Raw genomic sequence first — 19,869 nt, 5'->3', positions numbered from 1 at the left:
CTGCCAGATTTTACAGTAATAGATGGCTGCAATGAGACGTGCACCTTTTTCTAAATAGTAGGCTGTCAGGAAGAAAATCATTTTTCCACTAACGGGATGCTCATAACACAATCTCAATGCAAAGGAAAAACTGAGGTCACTGCAAAATAAACACTCGCTTTATGATGGCTTCACTGCATGTTTACTAATAATAACTCTTAACTTCAGAATATTAATCAGGTAATCATGCTGCTGCTGCAGAGGCTGTTTGTTTTGGATCTCACTCCAGGTTTTATTGCCCCACTATAGACTTCACTTATCAGCCTGGGTAAACTTGACAGAAAGATTATAGAAGATTGCAGATATGAACTGTTCTGATATATCCACAGGTCTGGCTGGGAAGATCCTGAACTCCATATCCGCTGGTGGATTTGAGATCTCAGCTCTTCAGATGGTAAATCTTCTTCCACTGGTCCTCATGCAAATTAGTGGTAATGGTAGATGTTCATATGAAATATACCAGAGTTTAAAGTAATAAGGCCTGTGCACACATACTTTGTCAATAAAGATGGGGATAGAAAGCATTCTTAAAGGAAGCTAAAACTGCTTGTTTCAGACAATCTGAACTGTGAATCATGCAGAGCTATTCTAGAAGAGCCTAAGTCGTAAAAATATGGACCTGGAAATGAAAATAACAGGTCCCTGATAAGTGGAAAAAGAATTCCAGGAAACAAGATTTTCTGCTAAAATCCTTGATCTGAATTTGCAATCAAATAGATGCGATGTTAAACACAAGCAGAGAGGAGACATTCTTACCAAGCGTCTGCACTGAGCAAAATTATACAGGTGTTTTCCCAGGAGTACTTGGGTACGGCATCATACACAGAGTCAGAAAGTAACAGAAGATAAGCACAGAGCATCCTAACTGAGTGAAGTCTGTCCATTTGATTAAAGCTAAATTTTTCTTGTCTGTATCCTTTTATTTTTCATCTGTCATTTCCTGGAGTGTTATCTCCATTTGTAATTTCCTACTTGTTTTTCATGTCTAATCATTTTTCCTCGCAGTTCAACATGGACCGGGTGAACGCCGAAGAGTTCTATGAAGTCTACAACGGCATCGTCACAGAGTATCCTGTGAGTATAAACACTGCCTTGTTGTGCCCTCACAGGAAGCCCTAGAATCACTGCCCTGCCCCTTGCTACTTTTGATGACACCAACACAAATTCTGTGCGATAAGGAAGTCATAAGGTCCTCAGAGAGTAACAAGGCGTGTCAGATTCCCAGCCAGCAGCCCATATTTGAAGCTCAGTTTTTGATTGTTGCTATAATGAGTATGTAAACTGATCTAAGTTAACAAAAAAACCCAAAAAACACACATTTTATGATAATCATCATTAATAAACAAACTGAATGTTGAACTTGAGTAAATATTTATTTTTACTGAATGTATATTAGTAATGCATACAGATGATTAGTAATCTTAGTTGTTTACATCATTAGTTTGTGTAAAATGAACTGATAGGAGCTGATAGGAGACATTATGTAATAATGGCGCCAATAGCGTCAGATACTGCTGTTAAGTCAGAGATACGTCTTTAGTGTCAGCCTTGTGATGCATGTGTGGCAGCAAAAATGAAACGATTCTCAAACGTGCACTCACGGGAGTGTTTTTGGACACCTGATAATATTCACCCACAGCAGCAAGCACAAGGAGGATGAGTGCGACCAATATCTGGAATCAAATTATAGAAACATATTTTCTAAACTTAGCAGGAAGTCTTATGTTTATAAATATAATATAATAATATAAGTACACAGTGTCACTCCAAAACAATAGCACTAGGTGGGTTTTAATTCCGCTTGGTTCCCGCAGAACATGGTGACCGAGCTGTGCTCTGGACCCTGCATGGCCCTGGAGATTCATGGCACAGACGCACCAAAGACCTTCAGGGAGTTCTGTGGCCCTGCTGATCCGGTGAGTGTTTCCTGTTTAAATTCTGCAGGAGCAGCCTGTTCAACAAGTGAAATGTCAAAATGTTCATCAATATTCTCTGCAAACGATTATCCATCCATCAGCCTGTCTTTAAAAGGGAGTTTTCCAAATGTCCTCTTCACAAAAAAATGAAGTGATTATACAACATGTAACACACACATGCACCTAGCTTTAAGTAATCCAGCAGCCCAGCGATAAATCCTCCTTTTATGAAAGGTCTTAAGTTGTTCAGCATTAAACGGTAAGTATCTCGTCTTAAGAGATAACATTTCTCTGCTGTGGCTTTACTTTTTATTGTCCTGAGTAGATCCAGTTTAGACAATTATATTCGCGCTCCTCCCCCTTTCTTTGTGCAGCCTTACATACCCGTTTGCTTGGCTAAATCTTCTGCACCTTCTTCTTATTCACCTTCTTTGGGAAACATCTGCTGAGAAGTAATTAAAGCTGGCAGCCGGACAGCAGTGAAGGAGAACCCTGATATTTCTAATTTAGACTGAGCTCACTATTTGGTTCAATGCTGCTTACAGGAAAAATAATATATAGCTCAGGTTTTTTTAAAGCTTTTGTTTGTTGTCAGACTAGACAGATAAAAAAAAATTTGTGTGTGTGTGTGTGTGTGTGTGTGTGTGTGTGTGTGTGTGTGTGTGTGTGTGTGTGTGTGTGTGTGTGTGTGTGTGTGTGTGTGTGTGTGTGTGTGTGTGTGTGTGTGTGTGTGTGTGTGTGTGTGTGTGTGTGTGTGTGTGTGTGTTAATGAAGCCCGAGCTGCGTGACTATGCTGGTGTGTGATGTGAAATCTGATGATCTGACGCTCTGCTCGGTTGCCATAACAGTGACAGACTCCACACCTGCACCCGCTACAGGTGCAGCAGCTGCTGACAACTCAGCTGTGATTCTTCTTAAAATATCAAACACTCAACTTGTTTTTCACTTGTAATCAGCTCTGCTGAAGATTTAAGGCTAAAGTTAATTAGCTAATGCGTTCCAGGGCACATGACTCTACGCCGCTGCTCATTGATGTCGAAATAAAGATGTGTTTTCCACTGCTCAGTTTATAACACATTATTCTAAATACACTCAACAAAAATATAAACGCAACACCTTTGTTACTGCTCCCATTCCCCATGGGATGGACGTAGAGACCTAAAATTCATTCCAGATACACAATATAACCATCCCTCCCAAACAGTGGTCACAAATCAGTCCAAATGTGTGGTAGTGGGCACATCTGCTATATTGAGATAATCCATCCCACCTCACAGGTGTGCCACATCAGGATGCTGATCTGACATCATGAGTAGTGCACAGGTGTACCTCAGACTGCCCACAACAAAAGGCCACCCTGGAATGTGCAGTTTTGTCTCACAGCAAAATGCCACAGATGCCACAAGCAATGAGGGAGCGTGCAATTGGCATGCTGACAGCAGGAATGTCAACCAGATCTGTCGCCCGTGCATTGAATGTTCATTTCTCAACCATAACCCGTCTCCACAGGCGTTTCAGAGAATATGGCAGCACATCCAACCGGCCTCACAACCGCAGACCTCGTGTAACCACACCAGCCCAGGACCTCCACATCCAGCAGGTTCACCTCCAAGATCGTCTGAGACCAGCCACCCAGACAGCTGCTGGAACAATTGGTTTGCACAACCAAACAATTTCTGCACAAACTGTCGGAAACCGTCTCAGGGACGCTCAACTGCATGCCCGTCGTCCTCATCAGGGTCTTGACCTGACTCCAGCTCGTCGCCGTAACAGACTTGTGTGGGCAAATGCTCACATTCGATGGCGTCTGGCACGTTGGAGAGGTGTGCGCTTCACGGATGAATCATGGTTCACATTGTTCAGGGCAGATGGCAGCTGAGAATGTCCCAGTTCTTGCATGGCCAGCATACTCACTGGACATGTCACCCATTGAGCATGTTCGGGATGTGCTTGACCGGCGTATACGACAGCGTGTACCAGTTCCCACGAATATCCAACAACCTCGCACAGCCATTGAAGTGGAGTGGACCAACATTCCACAGGCCACAATTGACAATCTGATAGACTCCATGCGACGATGTGTTGCACTGCATGAGGCAAATGGTGGTCACACCAGATACTGACCGGTTCTGGGTCCCCAGACCCCCAATAGCGCAAAAAACTGCACATTCCAGGGTGGCCTTTTGTTGTGGGCAGTCTGAGGTACACCTGTGCACTACTCATGATGTCAGATCAGCATCCTGATGTGGCACACCTGTGAGGTGGGATGGATTATCTCAATATAGCAGATGTGCCCACTACCACACATTTGGACTGATTTGTGACCACTGTTTGGGAGGGATGGTTATATTGTGTATCTGGAATGAATTTTAGGTCTCTACGTCCATCCCATGGGAAATGGGAGCAGTAACAAAGGTGTTGCGTTTATATTTTTGTTGAGTGTAGAATACAGGTCTAGCGTACAGGTGTCTGTCCAGATTTGGTACTTTTTGATTTTTTTCCCCCAGCATTTTTGAACCCTCATAACTTGAAAAGTACAGGAGGATGACCACATGAAATTTTCAGGCTGAAAAAACACGTTTAAGTTCTGTTACCAAAATTCAGTCTGTCACCAGGTGTATTTATGAAATGATGAGGATTGTACAATTTCAGCCCATTACTCATTAAAATGTTCATAGGGTGAAAGAAAACTTTCCATTGATCCGGTTAAAATATTCAACTTATTGAAGAATCAGTTGGCTACTACAAACCTTTTCAGATTTGTCTGATTTATATGGAATAACCCAACAGAAGAAGAAATGTGTTTAGATTAATGGGGAAATTATTTCATTGACCCTAACAAAGATTAATAGTTATTGTAGTTAACAAAAAACTAAAAGTAGGAATGAAAACAAAACAAACACAAAATGTACAAACTAACAAAAATACAATAAAAATCCACATTAAAAACGAAACATTTCCAAACTGAAATGAGTAAATGCAATCTAAGATCTAACTTAGTTGAAAAGTAACTATAAAGCTAATAAATATAATGCATAACTTTTGCAGCTGTGGTTCCGATTAGTCTGAGGAGACTGTTCACTGAGCTGCTGTCATTTCTTTTTAGCCCTCTTGCCCCATACAGGACTCTAACCGCTTTGATTGCTTCAGAGTTTTCTGACTAACTGGGAGGTCAAACAGTTTAATCACCACATGGCCTCACTCTCACCTCGTTATAATCTGACAAATCACCTAAACATCAGCACTCCTGCTCTTCAGAAGAGTTCACCTCTGTGATCCATCAGATTAGTCACATAAGGGCAGAGGTCTCTGAGAAGAAAGTCAGGGCTGGATGATTAGCTGGATTTTAATTTCAGTTACAATTTTGGCTTCTGCAGCTTCAGAAGAACAAGAAAACACGTCAAAGGATTTGACTTTTGCCATTTTTGTGTTGTGATATAAATCAAGTGCACCCTTTTTGTTTCCAGATCAGCTTAAGCCAAGATGGCCTTCTGGTCAAGAAGACCCATTTAAAAGATGTAAAATTTTCTACTGTAGGTTTGAGCACAGGTTTAAAGCGTCAGCAGGTCTGCTGTATGAGCGGATGGCCTTGAATGGATTTGATTCAATTTTAAAATAAATTCCAAATTTCACTGGAAGACAGTGAAAGAAAGCAGGAACGGGGCTGATCACCCACTGGCTTTTGTTATGCATCAACTGAACAAAGAACTGAAACATGCACTGACAAGTGAGTTAAAGTGATCTAGACGGGATGAAAATGAAAGCGTGTATTAACGGTTACAAATTACTGGCTGACAGAAACGGGAAAAGGCTGGATAATATTAGAGATGTGAGATTTAAGTTTCACGTGCAGATGATTTCAGTGGCACTGGGTGGGGTACTTTATGAGGACAATAACCCGAAACTCTTATTACACTTCACACACAACCATCATCAGATATGGGACGCGCTCTCATTCTGTTATGCAACTGATGCTCACGTGCATAGGTCATGCTTAATCTGATTACCGAGTACTTTATTACTTCCTTAATTATACAAAAACACTGTCCATGCCTCCTTATAGTTTAAAACTGGATAAATGGTTGAGTGCCCAACATTACAGGCTAACATTAGAACCAGCTCTGCAAGCACAACCCCACAATCTATCCCAGGAACCGCTGCCCGCTCTGCTCGTTTTCTGTGGACAGGCACATGTAGCTAAATCCAGCCAGTCCAGTCGGTACAGAGTTTGACCACATCATCAATGCGCACAAAAATATATGAGCAGCTCAGTCAAAAGTACAACAGTAGATTGGAAATGGTTTGCATTTCACTCATAATGTTGGAAGCAGAAAGTCAGAGTTTTTTTACGTTTTAGTAACCATATTGTAGTTTCTAAGACCTTTATGTCACCTCATACAAATTAAAACTCAAAAATGCATTGATGCTTGATTTCTTTTTTCTTGAATCTGTCCAAAGTTTCAACACTCCAGTTTTTTAAAAAATTCGAATTTTCTGGCAAATATTTACAGTTCGGTTTAGTTAAATAATGAAGATTAAATATTGACAAAAATCATGGTTTTTACCCCCGTAGACGTCGTTATTCTTCAAACAGCGGGCACAGTAGGGAATGTTTTCTTATCAAACGTAGTGTGTGCGTACGTGTGCGTGCATGTGTGCGTAAAGACACTCCCGACGTCACTATCAGGCTGACAGATTAGACTGCACAAACACTGTCACCCCCACAAGTCTATTCATAGTTAAGGGTCAGTTGTTTGTGGTAAGAATAGACTATAGATTTAATTCTGTTTGACTAATCTATACACAGCACAGATTCAATGACCTCGAACCCACTTCATCATGCCAGAGTGGATGCTAGATCAATTTAATCCCAGTGTTTCCATACAGGAGGGAGCAGAAACGATTCGAATATACAGCCAAGTGCATTAACTAGGCATAAAGAGCGCTGGTATATTCACACCTCCACCCTTCAGCTTCCCTGCGCTGCACTCACTCAGTCATAAGATTGCACCGTGTCTTGTGATGTGTCCTCTTATCAGAGTGGACAGACACAACGGTCGTCTATACAGCTTTACTTTCTTAGATTATACACTCCCGCCCTTCAACAAGCAGCATGGATGGCCACTGTGTTCCAACTAAAGATATTACTGTAAGAGATGATCCGACAGGCCCAAACTTCCCGTTACACAAGGCTATCAAACCAGCCCTGCATTGTAATGGTGAAAAATGTGCTTTTCCTATTGATTTTTGAGGCGTAATGGTTTAGTGGAAAAAAGTATCGGCTTCTCTGTAGAGGTCTCCGTGCTAAATTTAGTCCAGTTTAGAGCACCCAAAACCCTAACGATGGAAACTGTAACCAGACACGTTCGTTGTTCCTTTTAAAGTTGGCCTACTGAGACGTCCGTGCCCATATTTCATTTTGGCAGCAGCTTCAGGATCTGCTTCTCTTTTATCTGTTCCATGGAATGAAAATAAAAGAGGAAAAAGATAAACAAGAAATCGTTTCCAGCTATAGAGCTGCAAGGATAGAGGTCGAAGACAGGATACACTGCTTAGTTTTTCCTTTTTTAAAGAAATAACACAGCAGCCAGTCATCTGTTCCCTCATCTCTGTGGTTTAATTTCAAACCTGCACTGTTTTATTCAGTTTTATTTTTTTTGTAGAGCCTTTTTATTGTAACTTCAGATTTTTACACTGTTTTCGTTTGTACGTAGACATTCTCTCACTGAACTGTTTTATTTCCCTTTTATTTTTTTTCTGTCTGTGTAATTTCTGCCTTATTGAAATTTCTTTTTTCTTACATTTTTTAGAGGCTGTGTTTAATGTTTTGTCTAATTAAAAAATATATATTTTCTAAAACTTCAATAATGGTGATAGAAAACTCTCAATCTAAGCACTTCACTTTTTGTAGTATTCGTGACTTTAGGCTCAAAGAGTGCAGTACAGTGGGTGTACTCAAGTATCAGTTCAATGTCTTGCTCTTCTCAGCAGGATGGGACAGTCAGCAGGGTGTTAAGGATCAGGCATATCTGTGTGTTCATGTGACCACTAGGTCCCTGTGCCCGAGTCTTTGCTGGCCACCAGAGTTAGCAGTTGTTATGTGAGCATCAGTCTGGTACACTATGGGACTCATTAAAATCAAATTAAACACTGACAGCAGGCCACTCATGGGTAGATAATGCAATTACAGAGCAGTGTTTTGCAAAGAATTCTTTTATTGCTAAGTAAATCTTCCCCTGACTTCCCCTTTGCCATCGCTGGCTTTAGTCTCATGTGGCACGGGACACATAAACTGCAGATCTGCACAGGATGTTATACTGTGTTTCCCACCAGCAGCACGCACACTCAGCAAACAGCCATATTAGGAGACCTGTTGATGTTCCTGCTGTCTTCCAGAGATGAGGAGAATCTCCACAAAAATTTCCAGTTGTATAATTCATTTGAACCATAAACGCAGTTGCAAGAACTTAGAAGTTAATGTTAGGCTGTAAATAAGCTGTACCGCAAGTGCGCGACTTTAATGCACCGTTAACCGCTTCTATTTAGCATGATGATGCTGAATGTTGAAGGTGTTTTTACTGTTGTATTTTATGATTCACCATAACCACAGGCCTTATTCCAGGGATCCACAACCCTCACTCCAGGACGAGGGAAGTCTGCTTACTTGTTAGCATGCTAACATGTGCTTGATCAGAAACTGGTAGATTGTAAAATTGGAGTTGAATGCTGGACATCCATGGGTGTTTTCTGAGCTTAATCAATTCTTAATCAATTGACTTTGTTTCAAGAAGGCCGAGGTGAAAGAAATTCATCATGCTTCTGGTAGTCTTTTGCTGGCCAAGCCTAAAAATACCTATAAAACAACTTTTTGTTAGCAACAGTTCCATTTTTGATGCAATGGGTGTTAGTTGGTGGTTAGTTTTTAAGCTGTAAGTGTCATTTTTATGGCAGCCTGGTGGAAAGCCGCCATTACTGACGTCCTAATCAAATGTCTAACCTTAAAAGGGAGTTTAAAAAAAAAAAAAAAAACTCAGTTGACACAAAGTTCCCAGCTGATCTTTAGCTACGAGTCCTTGAGCCTGTAGTCTTTATTTTCCTTTGTAGTCTTTTACGTGTTGTGTAGTGCGATTGTTCGAACAGCAGATGGGTTTCCAACTGGTTTTTTCGAAAGACAATGCATCTCTTTGAGAGGAAGCCTTGGGTGATTTGTGACCTTCAAACTGGTTCCTGTCTTTTGTCTGCAGGCTCATAATCCACCGAAGGATAAACAAGTCAGAAATGTTTCCCTGCTGCCGAACACAAAGACCACACAACCCTTGCTGTGTTAACACCATCATATTTTTTGCTTTTCCCAGCATATCAAATATTACTTCACGTTGCGTAAGATTTGCTTTAGATTAAACAGGCATTTTGGTAAATGAACTATTCATCAGACACCCCTCTCCTGATGGCAGACATTGTTGGGAGGGTTTCATTTCCTGGAAACTCAAGAGGATGAGACAGGCCAGCTCTGACCTTAGGAGTGTCAGAAATAGACTGAAGATAAATGTGCTGCATGGAAGAAGGTGGCTACTGTTCTATAGCGGTCAGACAAAAGTGTTGAATAAAAAGACTTGATTTGTAGCCCGTAAGAAATTAAAATGAAAAAAATTTGTTATACTTAACTATAAATAAAGGAAAGGGGAGTGGTTTTAGTCTGAAAGTCAAATTTGTAAAACTGTGTCACAAAATGCTTTCTATATAAATACAAAAAACCCCAATGCAAACAAAAAGCTTCAAATTAAAGATTCAAAATTTAAACTTCAAGGATGGTTTCATATCAATTTTTAAAATGTAGATGGTAAGTTAAACATGTAATAGATATGAGGTATAAGAATATTTAGTCTTCATATAATTAAGTCAGTAGAAGAAACTGATGAATCAAGCCAGTTCGTAACAGCAAACGCTCGGTCACAGTTAAATCACTGCTAGCTGTCTGCTGTCTGGACCTTCTACTAATCGAGTGTCTGGTTTACTTTTTTTTTTTGCCCTTTTTGTATATTATTGAAAATCTAAACCATTTCTTAAACAGTTGCCCGCAGCTAGAAAGTCAAGTCTTAACTGAGCAGACAGGGAGGTTAAGGCTCCAAATGTGATTGTAAAACTACAAGTTATCCATCATGGAAATGAAATTTAGAAAAAAAAAAAAATATAATAATAATAATAGGAAAAGGTTTAAACAGCCATTCATTGTACAGTACTCAGGATTTAGTGTTACATATTCAGGGAGGGTTTATTTATTTAATGAAGGTTAGTTTGCTTTGCCAGTTGGTCTCTGCAAAAGATGAGCAAAAAGTGAAGTCATTTTTGAAAAGCTGTGGTGAAAATGTGCTTGAGAACCGAGGCCCCCACCCCTAAGTCAGTGGAAAATTTGCTGAGTGTCTGTTTTGTCACTTCCTCCACAGGATCACATGTTCAGCCGCTGAGTAATCACTCTTCCGGTACAGGATGTTGACTTTCACAACTGTCCACAGACTTTGACACCAGGATAGAGATGGCGTCACAGCGCCGAATTCACTTAATTTAATGTTGAAGTGCAACGCTAATGAACACGTGATAATCCAGATGTTTCCATCCGACAGGAAATTGCACGGCACCTTCGTCCAACCACGCTGCGCGCCCTGTACGGCAAAGACAAAGTGAAAAACGCCGTCCACTGCACAGACCTCCCCGAAGACAGTGTTTTGGAGGTGGGTGGCGCATGCGCATGTTGTGCACTCCATACACTGAAACGACACCCATAATGTGTTAGCTGTACAGCTCCTCTCATTCTTTTCCAGATAGACACTATGAAGAAACCCTGAGCCCCTGCATAAATAAGTACCTCACATTTAGCGAGAACGAAACCTTCCTGGACTCTAAGGCCATGTCCAGTCTCATGATTGCGCCCTGTGGGCCGGGGCAGCCTCAGATCACACTGGTTTTAGAAAAGCAAGAATGGCAGAGGAATTTGAAACAAAACCATTGTTTTGCAGGGAGTGGGCCTGACCCATCGTGCGTCATTGTTCAGGAAAACTCCTGATCTGTAGTCTGGACAAACGCCTCCTTGTTGAACATTAGCCTATGACTGACTGAGCTGCCATTTTCCCCTGACTGGAACAGTAGCAAAGAAAGGGCTTGTGCAGAGACATTTGAGGTGTCAGACAGTGTTAATTCATCAGCTGTTACTATAAATGTCCCTTAAATTCCTTTTCCAGGTGCAGTATTTCTTCAAGATTTTGGATGGATGAAAACCACGTTGAACTACACAGTCAAACACTTCCAGTTTTCTCATTTTTCTGTTTATTGTTCCAGCCTTATGCAGATTAAATAAAGTAACAAGAGCAGACTCCTGACAAGTGTTTTGATCTTCAACACTGAATTAAGTATTTTTTAACACCAACTAAAACATATTACACGGGATACTGCATTGCCTCTGATGTTCTTGAACTTTTTGACCAGCGACTTTGGTATTAGATTCATACGTTACACTTTTGGAAATAAAAAAAAATTAAAAAAAATAAAATAAAAAAAATTTGTACAACTGCATAAATATAAAATTTGTCCACCATGAAAATGGCTAAAACATTCAATACCAAGTAGCATCACGTCACGTGATGTCTCCAGCAAACCAATTTTAGAGAACTGAGTCGCCACTGTTTCTGTGGAGGTGACTGTCTTCTAGGCTGGACCCACAAAGCGCTACACTAAGAATCAGAAAGAAAAAAAAAAAAAAAAAAAAAAAAAAAAAAAAATTGCATTAAAGTATCAAACATAAATGTAATCAAACCATATCTAACAGCTAAGGTGAACAAAACAAATGTGCCCCTCCTCCAATAACCGGGACGACGAAGCGCAAACACAGAGCACTTATTTACTCAGACGTGGGCCTTAAACATTCAGAGTACCATGCCAGTAATTCAGTTAGTCAGAGCACATGAACACACACTCCTGTAAACGCCTGCACATAGACACGAGCACACACGCGCGCACACACCTTGGACCACTAAAGCGGACATAAGACAAAGAGGTTACAGCTGGGACTAGACTACAGCACTGGACACTCCAAAAATATATAGAAACCACGTAAGGGTGAAGTATTTCGGGACAGAAAACAACTCGCTACACGTCAGTAGTGGAATTGCCGTTTTACAGTAAATGGATGAACGTTTCCCATGGCTCAAGGAATCTTTTCATGTACAGTAGAATAAATATTTGCTGTTGCTACTTTTGTATTTTACATTCTAACCCTCGACGAACACACAGAAAAGCTAGTGTAAAGCACACGGATTAAGTGTAGGTCCTGTATATTATGAATGTTCAAAGACTAGTGGTGGTTTTTATCTGAACGGGTTTCTCTAAGTTGGATTCGTTTTCAAATTGAGTGCTCGCAGTAGCTCAGGTCACGACACGGTGAGCTTTATGTCAAAGCGTCCCTGGTAGCGGTCCTTCTCGCTGTAATCTATGTTGTCTCCGAATGCTTTGCACTCGATGCGGATCTCCTTTCCCTCCGTCACATTGACGAACTGAACGGCCATCAAGGGCTGCAGGTAGTCGGGGTGCAGCTGTTTGCCGTAATATGGGTAGTACTGCAGAGGAAAGCCTTGGCCTATCCCATAGTACTTTATCTCTCCGATCTGGCCTTCATCCTCAGCTCTCTGCAAACACAATACTTGAGTGAGACTTACAGCCGGTCCTTTTGAAGACAAATATTCATTCTCCCTGTATCTGTGAACTGGAAGGCCACAGCCACACGCTCTCGCAAACGTACCTTAAGCTTGCAGTAAATGGGGATCTCGTTAGAGCTAACTTTCACCGGCAGTTCTTCTAGTAATGAGTTGTTTGAAGGAGCCTAAAGAAAGAACAAACAAGCAATAACTGGTTTAAATTAAACTTTCACTTATTGGTGCCTACATTAACCACAATGCAACTTCAAGCTCCAGCTTCTCAAAAGTTTTCCATTTTCAAACATAATGGAAAAAGCTTCATGGATGGTTCACATGTCTGTAAGGTTTCCTAAGTTGGAAATGCACTCCCTGTAATTTTTGGGGGGGGTATTTGCTTTTCTGTTTGTGGATTTGGGTTTTCTGTTTGCTCTGACCCCTTAGCTCCCCTGACACCACACATTTGACCTTTGAGACAAATGATTGCCAACTCTACTCTGAGCAAGAGCTCACTGCAAGCACATCTCACTTGTTTTAGTCATTTGAGAGGCAGTGAGACTACGAGTAGATGGGAATGAGAAGTTTCTGTATTGTAATTTACAACATCTTTTTTCCTTGAAAAGGCAATTCTACTAGCGCTATAGTGCTACGATTGTTCACTCAGAAACGGTCCACTAAGGTAGCCAAATGATTGAGTACAGATTACTTACATCTTAAGGCCACAAAGCAAAGCTTCACAAGTTTACAGCCAAAATGGGGGATGTTAGCCAGCTAGCTCTAACTTAGCTACACAGCATATCACCGCCACCTGTGCTGTTATTATACTGATATTCAGGTATATAAAAACAGAGCAGCACAGTCCAGGACTACAGTTTACTTCATGCCTGCAGGTTAAATTAATGTCTGAGGTGAGCCTAAGCTCATTAAAAGAATTAAAAAAAAGAAAAAAAAGGACTGGTGCCATTTTGCGCTACTTATTAGCCTTTGAATTTAAGCGGTAACTATACCTTTGGTCGGAAGTTGACAATTCTGTTGAGCTTTATGATAACACATGGGTTCCCCTCCATGAAGCCATAATCAGGGTCTGTGCCTGAGCAGTCTTTCAGCAAAGACCTAGAAAACTTGCAGACTTTCTTCTTTTCTTCCATACTTCGATCTTTGTACGTGCTAGGAAGCGCTGAAAATGCCACAAGTAAGAAAACAAAATTTAAGTTTAGATCTTCAAACATCCACTCATGAGTGACAAATGGTGAAAGCTGATTGCATTGTATGATACTTGCTTCCACATTCCTCGTAGGAGTCCCCAGTCTGCTTTGTCTCATTGTACAGCTCAAGGAATTCGTTCATGCTTTGGACATACTTTCTGTATGAACTCGGATCACTCTTCTTAAAAGAAATTTCAGATTTGTCTGAGCGTGGGGTGTGTGACAGACCTGCAAAAACACCACACTGGTTTGGTAGGAAAACAAAAGTCATGGGACAAAAAAATAAAAACATCTTATTTAAAAAAAAAAAAAAAAAAAGAAAAAAGAAACTCAATTTGTGTGAAAAAAAAAAAGTGTAAATATCTTAGAGAAGCAACATGACATGGCACGTGAGCCATTGTGAGCATTCTCCATTATCTAAGGACAATGTGAGGGTCTTGGGGATTTCCTCTGAGAGCTCCTCACAGCAGTAATTTTCCACAGAGTTGGTGCGCGAGGCGTGGCGAGGGGAGAGTGTGACAGTGAGAGTAGCTAGAGGCAGCATGACAGCCGCGAAACCCTTCTCGGCCTCGCCGCAGGACCTGTTTTATTTGCTGCCGCAGATATGAGCGGGACTCGAGCTGCCGGTTGAGACGGCGAGAGGAGAAGCAGCAGTTTGAGTGTCAGAGGAGGCTTGTGAAAGTTCACCAACCCCCACCCATCCACTCTCACGTGTGTTTCTCTCACAATGGAAACTTTTAGCCTCTGAGTGGGAGGCGGGATCACGCTCCGAAGGGAGAGAGGAGAAAAAAAAAAAAAAAAAAAAAAAAAAAAAAAAAAAAAAAAAAAAAAAAGAGAACCTTTCTCGCCGCTTCCTTGATCATGCCACTTCTGGAAACTTGCTTCAGCTTAGAGCTCTCTACGCTCACGCTGTTGTTCTGCTCGCTCTAATCTCTGATTGTCAACAGTCGTGAACAAAACGGCAGCCACATGCAGCCAGTCATCTAGAATGGCTGCTAAAAATACTGCTAAGGGGCAGAGCATGTGCTGTGCAAACCGCGAGATGAGGCTTGGCACTCAAATCAGTCTCAGAGCGCACAGGAAATTTTTAAACTGCTGCAGCGTTGTCTGATGACACTCTCACGAGATTACACATTAGGTTTCCCCCCCTTCAAGCCTTTAAAAGCTGTGGTGGAAAAACAAAACTTTTTCTTCCTTTGAAGAAACAAGCCACAAACTGTAGTCACGCAAGTACATGCAGTCGTGTCAGCTGTGATGCATAATCATAGCACACATTTTAGTTCCCCTGTTGCCCGCGGGGGGAACATCGACCGGCTGAGGGGAGTGAAGGACAAAATGGCCGAACCTATTTAAGGTCAGAAACACTGCCGATAGAGGAGCTGCTCAGAGGCACACCCCTCCCAAACAGTCTGTAACGCCCACGAAACACCAACAGGGTTTTTGTCTGATCGCTGAGCTGATGCAGCAGCAAAGTCAGAAAGGTGAGGAGGAAGAGGATGTGCTTACCTGGGGGAGCAACTCTGTCCTGATAGGTGGGTTTGTCTTTGCTTAATGTTAGCAGCAATGCCTGAATGGTCCCAACGAAAATTCCAGCCAAGCATCCGTAGAAAATCAGATAAAACAAGAGGATTTTAACTGTAGAGGAAGGAAGAGAAATCAAATTACTGAGATGAAAGCAGCAAGAAAGAAACTGCTTCAAATGTGAAATATAACATCGCCTCAGATTTCAGAAGTCACAAGCACCTGAAGGTGATAAGACTGACTGCTTTATTAGAGCATGACTAGCATCAGCTACCCAAAACCCAGGAAAATGTACTGCATTTCTTCACAACAGCAACATATCCTTCATAAACCCCTTTCCCAGGTTCTTTTCACCTAATTTAAAGTTTAAACAGATCACGCAGAAGGTGGGTTGGCTGTGCTTCCAGAGCAACAGGATGAGTCACTGTTCAGTCCTGCAGACCCCCCCCCCCCCCCCCGGCTGTGTCACCTTCAACAATTAGGATTAAAAGAAGAAAAGAAAAGAAAAAGCCCTTGTTCATGCTCCTGTGCATAGAAACGTGATGAATTTAGGCAAACGCTTCATTACACGAGTGAACAAAACTGTAACGGCACATGCTTCCCTGTATGATGCAATCAAACCATCAGCATCATATTTCCTGATTTTCCCCATCAGATTTTTGGCGTTCCAGAGGAAAATAAGTTTTGAGATCAAACAAATTTGTAAATTGTAAGTGTGGTTTAATTTCAGCAAGCTTTAAAAGGTTGTTGTTGTTCAGATGGCCAAAACAGTGGGGGTGGGGGGGGGATGCTTGAACCTCTGTTAACTAAGGTAACAAAGACTCTTTGTAACTCTATGCTCAATTGTGCTTAAGGTCGTAGTCACCTCCGAAAAGCCCCCGGACACCCAGTTATGATCTGTGGCAGGTTAAAAATGCTGATTCTGATTTTCTATCAAGTAGAAAAGAGCTCAGCGAACCTGAAAGGAGGTTCGCTTTAAGGCCTTTAAAGGCCACTTGGCTAGCTGCCTGTGATAGCAAAGACGCAAGCAGAATTTGTTTGGTTTTTTTCCCCTGAAATCCCCCCCCTCAATACAGAGCATGATTAGACTCTGGGATGAGTCTAGTCGGGCCCCAAGCGGTGGCTGCTAGTGTCCTATGAAGCAGTGCCTGACAATAGGCGCGGGTTTCTGACAGTTCTGTCAACTCCTAGGAGTGCGCCATCTCGGAAAAATATGCTGCAATAACCGCCTGCTGTGCAGGGGAGGTGAATTTGCAAAACAAATAACGGCTTATTCCTCGTGTGCGAGTGAAAAGATGTCAAACAGGTGTGGCACGCAGCAGGAAGGACCATCCAATCGGGTGTTCTTTACCCGTCTTGGCCTGTTGAAATCAGAACAGGATCAGCCACAACATTAGAATCACCTGCCTGAAACTTTGTACCCTCTGTGTGCGCTGCAATGGTAACTGGCAGCAGACTTTTTTGGCTTTATCAGACCAACATTTGGGGGGGGGGGGGGGGGGGGGGTCTTGAGGTCAGGCCAATTTCACGGTGTAAGCACCAGTCACCTTATCATGGGGGAGGGAGATGTTTGAAGGCACCACAGATGTTAAAAGAAAGACATGGCACTCAGAAATAGTGGTGGAAGTAAAACTTTATTAGGAGAAAAGAGCTTTTAAAAACCTCTCTCTGGGGAAAATTCAACAAACTTTTGGGGCAGTTTTCAGAGCTGACTGGAGATTCTACGCCTCTGAAACTCAGCTCATTTTAGATCATGCTTCAAAATGGCTGCCAAGTGGCAACACTAGGAGGGCTTTGATGGTCTGTGTCAGAGGAAAGACCCATTGGATTGCCAGGAGATTCCTCAGAAGCTTCCGTCGTGAGGGCGGCTGTTCGCGCCGTTAGTGGTTTTAATGTTGTGGCTGAGTATGTGTACAGCCTGTTGTCTGGCTGTCAGTTTGTGTGATTTCACCTGAGCGATCGGAGCGGCCTGAAACGCTGCAGGGCTCAGAGTAAACAGCATGGAGGGAGACGTAGGGGGTGGTGAAAGGCAGCTTCTGAATTGAGAGCACCTCCCCCAGCAGGCTGCTGCAGCACGCCGTGAAGGGACTGTCCCCGCATTCATACCACATGTGTCTCCACGCTCGCAGAGGCCTTCACCAGCCCCGCAGCCTACTTTCCGTCTGGCATGTTGAGACAAACACGTGGAGGAGACGTAACGAGCGCCAAGACTGACGCTGTCACCGCGCCACTTCCTGTCTGTCTTTATGAAAAGTGCAAGCGACTCACATGGCACACAATTAGCACGAGTGTTTTACTGAAACACAGTTTAATGTGCTAATGATTTACCCTGTACTGCACACTGTATGTTTTAAAGTTTTGCAGATTTTAAATTATAAATCTACCAGCACATGATGCTGCAAGTAAAGGCACCAATCTGTGTTATCTGTATTTGACTGCTTTTGTGCCAGTTGATTGTTTAAAAAAAAAAAAAAAATCCCTGGTCCAGTCTAACATGTTTTTGGGCTTTCACTGTAGCTACGAGGATGGTTTTTTTCTTTGGGGGGGGGGGGGGGACAAAACAAAAAGGCTTAAAATGTATCATCTGTCATTTTATTTAGTCAAGCTCAGATACTTTTGTTTATTAAAGGGGGGAGGGGGGGGAGGCAGAAAAAGTAACAGGAAAAAGCACAGACTTCTGTTAAGTGACGTTAATTGACACCCCTCCACCCCAAAAGGCCCATTTCAAACCAGAAAAAAGTCCTTTATGGAAAAACCTGACCGTCATCCACCATGAAATCACTGCGCAGATGACGGTGCTGTGTTCATGATCCGGATGTGTTTGTAGTAAAAAAAAAATCCAATCAGGGCTTTTTTCTTTACAGTCTTGAAATGAAAGAGGACTTTGAAGCATAAGAATATTTATGTGCCATTTAATTAACCCAAACTAAAATAAATCAGTGGTTATGAAATGACCAAAAATAAGACAACCACAAAGGCTTGTGTCAAGTTGGGGGATAAAGACTGGGTCACACTCAGAGGCTTTTTCTGAGCCTCAAACAAGTCTGTGATCAGCGCTGTGGCCAGAGATGCTTTGAGCAGACATACCTGTTGCTGCTAAAGCAACATGGCTCACTGCGTGTGCTCCACGGGACACTGAACTACCAGCCTGGTAACCCCACACCACCACCTAGAACATGGAGTGGGTGAAATGTTCCACCCGAGAGCAGCTCCTGATTTTAATCGCCACACACAGCCGTGCTTTGAGCCACAGAGAATTACCGTTTCTCAGAAATAAACGTGTTAGTTTGAAGCTTTCATTAAGCCCCGAAGAATGCGCTTCAACGCGCGCACACAGCGACGCCTCATTTCTTCCAGGATAAAAATACAGAGAGGGGCGGCCCGGGAGACATGCGAGTCGTGATCACAGTGTTACCGTGCGGCGTCCGGAGAGGAGGGGGAGATGCGCACATACGCGCCATATCTGACGTGCAAAACGGTTTAACGAGCCTAATTGGCGCTATGTAATGCAGGGCAGTGATCCCATCAAACCATCAACCGCTGCGGACCGCGTTAGGCGTCTTAAAGTATTGAAAACGGCGCTGAAACGATTAGAGCCGGATCCAATAATCCCGGGTTCGAGTTAAAACGTGGGGAAGGCAGAGCTGGGCCCGGGTGTCGGGTCCAGGGATCAGCTGCTCGGGTTTATTAAAGGCAGGAATAAAATGTCCTCAGCCCTTCTCCTGCTCCCCGCGGAGGGCTGACACTCAGAACAACAAAATAAACGGCGGCAGCTACCAACTTGTTGGTTCAGGTAAAAGTCTCGGCTGTCCTTCAAGATGACCTTTTCAGAAAAGACTGCCGCTAATCAATGAGCTGATCAGGGCTACGCCTTCGTAATGAACACCTATGACCGCGGGAGCCCTGAAAAATGCACAGAAACACCCCAAAAGGAGGAAATCATTTACGTCCACGGAGACCAAATTGGCTTATTGTCCTCATTTACTGTCCTTGTTTTGGACTCCAATCGATCCGTACCGAGCACTCCTTCTTCGTGTATCACCTTTTTTCACTTCATTCTCGTTTTAAACACCAACTTGCGCACGCAGCCTCCGTTAAAAAGGCAAAGTCACGACTCGGCGCGCCTCCGGCTGGGAGCTCTAACAGGTGCGAACGTCTGCACCGGCAAAACATTGAGTCAAAATACAAATAATCCGCTGTGAGCACGGTCGGTTTCCACTCTGCTCCATCATCAACAACCAGCAGCCCGCCTGCCGGAAATAAAGAACAAAAAGAGTACTCACACCAGCTGCCTCCTGTGCGCCCTAGAAACTCCTTCTTTTCCGAATTCCACACAAAATTCTTCCATCCTCCGTCGCTGTCTTTATTTCCAGACATGGTAACTCCCCCCCGTGTCGCTTTCTCTCTGCTTTAACGGCTCTGCTGCGTCTCAGTTCTCAGGCTGAGACTGTCGACTGTCCCTCGCAGGAAACAGAAAAGGACAGTCGATTGCGCGTTGCTCCCACT

The 19,869-nt window shown here is 42.7% G+C and overlaps 2 protein-coding genes across 2 annotated transcripts in view; one reads left to right on the top strand and one right to left on the bottom strand.

Annotated features, from left to right (window-relative positions):
• The window catches only part of nme7 (NME/NM23 family member 7), a 23,514-nt gene extending 12,194 nt beyond the window's left edge, over positions 1 to 11,320 (top strand). Inside the window, exons 8-12 of the mRNA XM_080877774.1 lie at positions 369 to 433; positions 1,045 to 1,113; positions 1,854 to 1,955; positions 10,577 to 10,684; positions 11,192 to 11,320. Of these exons, the coding sequence (XP_080733900.1) occupies positions 369 to 433; positions 1,045 to 1,113; positions 1,854 to 1,955; positions 10,577 to 10,684; positions 11,192 to 11,224 (377 nt within the window). The 3' untranslated portion in view covers positions 11,225 to 11,320. The remainder of the gene's footprint in view (positions 1 to 368; positions 434 to 1,044; positions 1,114 to 1,853; positions 1,956 to 10,576; positions 10,685 to 11,191) is intronic.
• atp1b1a (ATPase Na+/K+ transporting subunit beta 1a) lies at positions 11,259 to 19,869 on the bottom strand. Its single transcript, XM_080877775.1, has 6 exons — positions 19,647 to 19,869; positions 15,349 to 15,477; positions 13,918 to 14,070; positions 13,645 to 13,814; positions 12,745 to 12,825; positions 11,259 to 12,631 (listed from the first exon to the last, which is right to left on the bottom strand). Exons 1-6 carry the CDS (start codon positions 19,738 to 19,740, stop codon positions 12,377 to 12,379), a joined length of 882 nt encoding a protein of 293 aa, XP_080733901.1. The 5' UTR covers positions 19,741 to 19,869; the 3' UTR covers positions 11,259 to 12,376.

Source organism: Rhamphochromis sp. 'chilingali' (genome assembly GCF_963969265.1).
Source record: "Rhamphochromis sp. 'chilingali' genome assembly, chromosome: 3".
In the NCBI taxonomy this organism is placed as follows: Eukaryota; Metazoa; Chordata; class Actinopteri; order Cichliformes; family Cichlidae; genus Rhamphochromis; species Rhamphochromis sp. 'chilingali'.
Note: the sequence above shows the minus strand (reverse complement) of the source record. Positions and strands in the feature narration are given on the sequence as shown.

Excerpts from the sequence above, each read along its gene's own strand:
- atp1b1a (XM_080877775.1), bottom strand. The coding sequence starts at position 19,740 with ATGTCTGGAAATAAAGACAGCGACGGAGGATGGAAGAATTTTGTGTGG. Across the intron at positions 15,478-19,646 it reads GCGCACAGGAGGCAGCTGGT|TTAAAATCCTCTTGTTTTAT; the intron begins GTGAGTACTCTT and ends CTTCCTCTACAG. Across the intron at positions 12,826-13,644 it reads TTGTCAACTTCCGACCAAAG|GCTCCTTCAAACAACTCATT; the intron begins GTATAGTTACCG and ends TTCTTTCTTTAG.